This window comes from Phytophthora parasitica, assembly GCF_000247585.1.
Source record: "Phytophthora parasitica INRA-310 unplaced genomic scaffold supercont2.53, whole genome shotgun sequence".
NCBI lineage: Eukaryota > Oomycota > Peronosporomycetes > Peronosporales > Peronosporaceae > Phytophthora > Phytophthora nicotianae.
The window spans coordinates 2,817-6,552 of NW_008649039.1; the positions used below are offsets into that span (position 1 = coordinate 2,817).

The 3,736-nt window shown below is 48.4% G+C and overlaps 2 protein-coding genes across 4 annotated transcripts; one reads left to right on the forward strand and one right to left on the reverse strand.

The window, feature by feature from the left end:
- Nucleotides 1-561: 561 nt before the first annotated feature.
- PPTG_16007 lies at nucleotides 562-2,594 on the forward strand. Of its 2 annotated transcripts, XM_008913238.1 has the most exons (3): nucleotides 562-1,813; nucleotides 1,889-1,955; nucleotides 2,026-2,594. In XM_008913238.1, exons 1-3 carry the CDS (start codon nucleotides 715-717, stop codon nucleotides 2,390-2,392), a joined length of 1,533 nt encoding a protein of 510 aa, XP_008911486.1. In that variant the 5' UTR covers nucleotides 562-714; the 3' UTR covers nucleotides 2,393-2,594. The 2 variants fall into 2 exon arrangements, with proteins under 2 accessions (XP_008911486.1, XP_008911487.1); XM_008913239.1 differs by having other exon boundaries at nucleotides 562-1,955.
- Nucleotides 1,916-3,223, reverse strand: PPTG_16008. Of its 2 annotated transcripts, XM_008913241.1 has the most exons (4): nucleotides 3,073-3,223; nucleotides 2,958-3,011; nucleotides 2,802-2,871; nucleotides 1,916-2,738 (listed from the first exon to the last, which is right to left on the reverse strand). In XM_008913241.1, the coding sequence occupies exons 1-4, from the start codon at nucleotides 3,154-3,156 to the stop codon at nucleotides 2,671-2,673; spliced, it is 276 nt and encodes a 91-aa protein (XP_008911489.1). In that variant the 5' UTR covers nucleotides 3,157-3,223; the 3' UTR covers nucleotides 1,916-2,670. The 2 variants fall into 2 exon arrangements, with proteins under 2 accessions (XP_008911489.1, XP_008911488.1); XM_008913240.1 differs by having other exon boundaries at nucleotides 1,916-2,871.
- Between the last annotated feature and the right edge of the window lie 513 nt (nucleotides 3,224-3,736).

Genomic DNA, 3,736 nt, shown 5'->3' on the forward strand with positions numbered 1-3,736 from the left:
ACCAGAATGACGGTGCCTCCAGAATGATGGCTCGAGTCAGAATGATTGTTCTGGTTGCGCACTTGAAGTAGGCGACCCCTCGCAGCTGATTGGTCCATTTCCATCCGTCTCACATTCTCCAAATTTCTCAAGCGCTTCACCACAGAAATGTGTTGTTGGCTTCTGTTTCAAAGTGCTCTTCCCGGACAGTCAATTAGCAGAACCGAGCACTATAATTAGCTATTACCGTATGGTTGAAATATCACGCCCCTATTGGCCAATTATCACCGTCACCTTTGAGTAAACGTCGCCTATGACTACGATAAGACGGTACATGGTTCGATACATGGATCGCTACATGGATTAGTCCACCAGGGAATCAGACAATCGCTTCAGGAACGATCCAAATTACCTCACTTCACAATGGTTTTTAAATTACGTAGTAAGTAATTTATTTCGATACATGGACAATACCTGGATCGATATTTCTATACCTGATGTAGCATCGTCCTATAATATTGTACCAGTTTTGACAGAGCAGCCACACCAAATATGCTATACAGAAGGCCCGATATGCCATTACAGAGGAAATGCGTCTAACCCATTCGCTTCTGAGCATCATCAGTTTTCCGCAGCCGGTGTATCATTTCTCAGCGCCGCCTCCAAGCAGATACCACGAGCATTGCAGCTTTCGCCTTAGATCCGCCATCCAAAACCTGCACCGAAGATCGCTACATGTTGTCTACACTACTGTGGTTTGCGTTGGCTTTTGCAGTCCTCGTGACGCAGGGCTACAAGATCGTGGCGCGCTTCCTGCGGTTGCTGCTACACACGTACTTCCGCAAAATCGTAGTCTATGGACTCAACAACTTCCCGCGCGAGGGGCCTGTGATCCTGTGCCCGAACCACCCCAATATGCTTGTGGACGCCATCCTCGTTATGACTGAAGCCGCTAGCCACGGCCGAAACCCGTACGTCTGGGCAAAGGGCTCGCTCTTCAGCAACCCTGTCGCTGCCTTCTTCCTCAAAAAGTTCGGCGCCGTGCCGGTCTATCGCCCGCGACGCAAAGAGGCAAGTCTTGCCGATGTGGACTCAGATAAGACCCCAGAGGAGCTGGAGGCGGCCAACCGCAAGATGTTTGAACATACGTGGCGTGTACTTGCTGGGGGTAACGTCATGGTGCTGTTCCCTGAAGGAACGTCGTACACGGCGCCAAAGATGCTGTCACTGCGCACGGGTGTTGTGCGTGTCGCGACAGGTTTCGCTAAGCACTATGATCAACCCATCCCGATCATCCCTCTGGGTCTCAACTATTTCAATAAGGATCACTTCAGAAGCCAGATGACGCTGGAATTCGGCTCGCCCATGGTCATCACACCCGAAATGGTGCAAACCGAAGCTTTTCAGCAGGACGAACACGGTGAGGTGAAGCGGTTGACCCTTCAGCTAGAGGAACGCATGCACGATGTGACCTTGAACGCGTCTGATTTCAGCACAATCCACGTGGCGCGAATGATGCGACGCCTCTATCTCAACACCCCTGGATCCATTGACACCAACAAAGAAGTTCGCTTGACACAATACATCATCAATATGCTGGAAAAGGAACCCCAAGATGATGAGCAAAAGGAGCGAATTGCAACGATCCGTGAAAAAGTTTTGCGATACAAAGAGCAACTGGAAAAGCTGCGGCTGAAAGACCGAGAGGTGAATTTGCCAATGCCGAAGGAGCAGTCACTTTTGCAATTATTCTTGGAGCGAATTCTGTACCTACTTGTGCTGCTACCACTGGCAACACCCGGGCTTTTGCTGAATCTTCCGTACTATTTTATTGGTAAGTCGAGGACTCTAAGCTGTGCAGCTTGTTTTTAAGAAAAAAATTAACCGATATCTCTCTTCTGCTGCACAGGAACGAAGATGAACAGCCTCGCAGGATTCGTGGAATCAAAGTCTATGTTTAAGATTTTCGCTGCTGCGTAAGTCAATTGAGCTCTTCTTCAGTGTGAATATGCTACTAATTCCGCTAACTTGTTGATTTGCGTGTAGTGTTTTGGTCCCCGTGCACTGGCTCGTGCTGATCCTCGCAACCTGGTACTTCCTTGGATCCTCGTACGCGTATGTACTGGCTGTTGGATTACCACTGCTGCTCTACTCGCACATCCGCGTCCTGGAAGAAAGTCGCTCCATTGTCGAAAACGTTTATTTCCTCTTCAACATCACAGCCCACGCCGATAAAGTTGCGGTACTTCGAAAGGAACGGGAGCTGCTAGCGCAAGAAGTCCACGAGCTCGTGACCACGTACGTAGATGCCAAGTTCCTCTCGGCCGTGCACAAGTCTTTAGCGAGCTCGCCGGTGAACAGACGATTGCGCCACCGCGCCTCCTCCACCAGCGACACCCTACTTACGAGGTGATATCACCTAGCGGTAATGCCTCGCGTGCGCTTTTGTTGAGCAAGTAGACTAGAAACGTTTAAACAAATGCACGAGCTTGCTGCGTGATCGTCACGACACCATCGACGAACATTGTGATTCCCCACTTCGGAGATAGTGCACTACTACATGTAGTAGTAGTATTTGTTGATGTTATGATTGAGACCAGTGTCCTTTCAAGTGATTGCTTTTCAGCATGTAAATTTGTACGTCGTTGGAGTAGCACTAGAGGCACATTGGACATCCTCGAAGCTATTGAGCTACTGCGAGGAATTACGGAGCTTGAGCCCGACATCGTGTCGCTTCTTCTCTTTCCCCTTCAGCTCGCCTGGGGTATCACGAATACCGTGAGTACCTGCGCTGTGAACAACTCCGACCAACAACAGCTTACTCTTCTTGTTCTTGACGATGACATTGCGTTTTTCAAGAAAGAACACGTTAGCCTTCTTAGTGTATGTGGTCTGTCGTCCAAGCATCACCACGATTTATAGATAAAAGTACGTATGAGAACATATTAAAGCTATAAGCAAAATAAATGCCAGCGCACCTTCTTCGGCTTCACTGTGTCCAGCTCGCTCAGCGCGACCTTGAGCTGCTGAATCTACAGGAAAGCATCAGTACAGTGTCCAAGTGATATCGATTATAAATACCGCGCAGCCTACGTCTCCATCGAGCTTTCGAGCGAGGCGCTGCGCCTTCCAGCGCTCGATGCCGCTGAGCTCTGCAATCTCTTCAATTTTGGCCATCTGCTGGTTTGCCTTGTTCCATTTAGCGTGGTCTAAAATCAAAATTTCAGGCAGAGGTTAATAGTTTCTGAAAAAAGGTGGTAGTAATAGTACTTGTAATACTGGCTCAATCTTTTTATTACCAGTAATACTAATATCAGTACTCAATCACAACACGGTAGTAGTATTAGTACTATTATTACTAATACTCAAAGTACTACTCTGCATCTTTTGGAGCGTCACGCGCCTTGCACGCGTCTTGCTTCATTTTCACAATTTTGCTTCTGTTGTGTCTCAGTAAAAGCTGCTTCTCCGCCCGTCTGCTACCTGTTCTTGTACGAAGTTGACCCATGATAATCCCTCCCGTGGAGAACACTCGCTCTTGGAACGCAGAAGACGAGATTTTTCCTAGGTGAATGCACGCTAGCAGGGCCATTAAGGGGAATTGGTTCTCGCCGTCGTCGCGGAACCACTGTAGAACATCTATGTGTTTGTACAACCACAGCAACGACCAGTGCATACCTTTCTGAGTGTCCCTAGTCATTTCCGAAGACAGATCCTCCTTCTTAATGTCTGGATTTTGGCGCTGAGCTATCTCGAG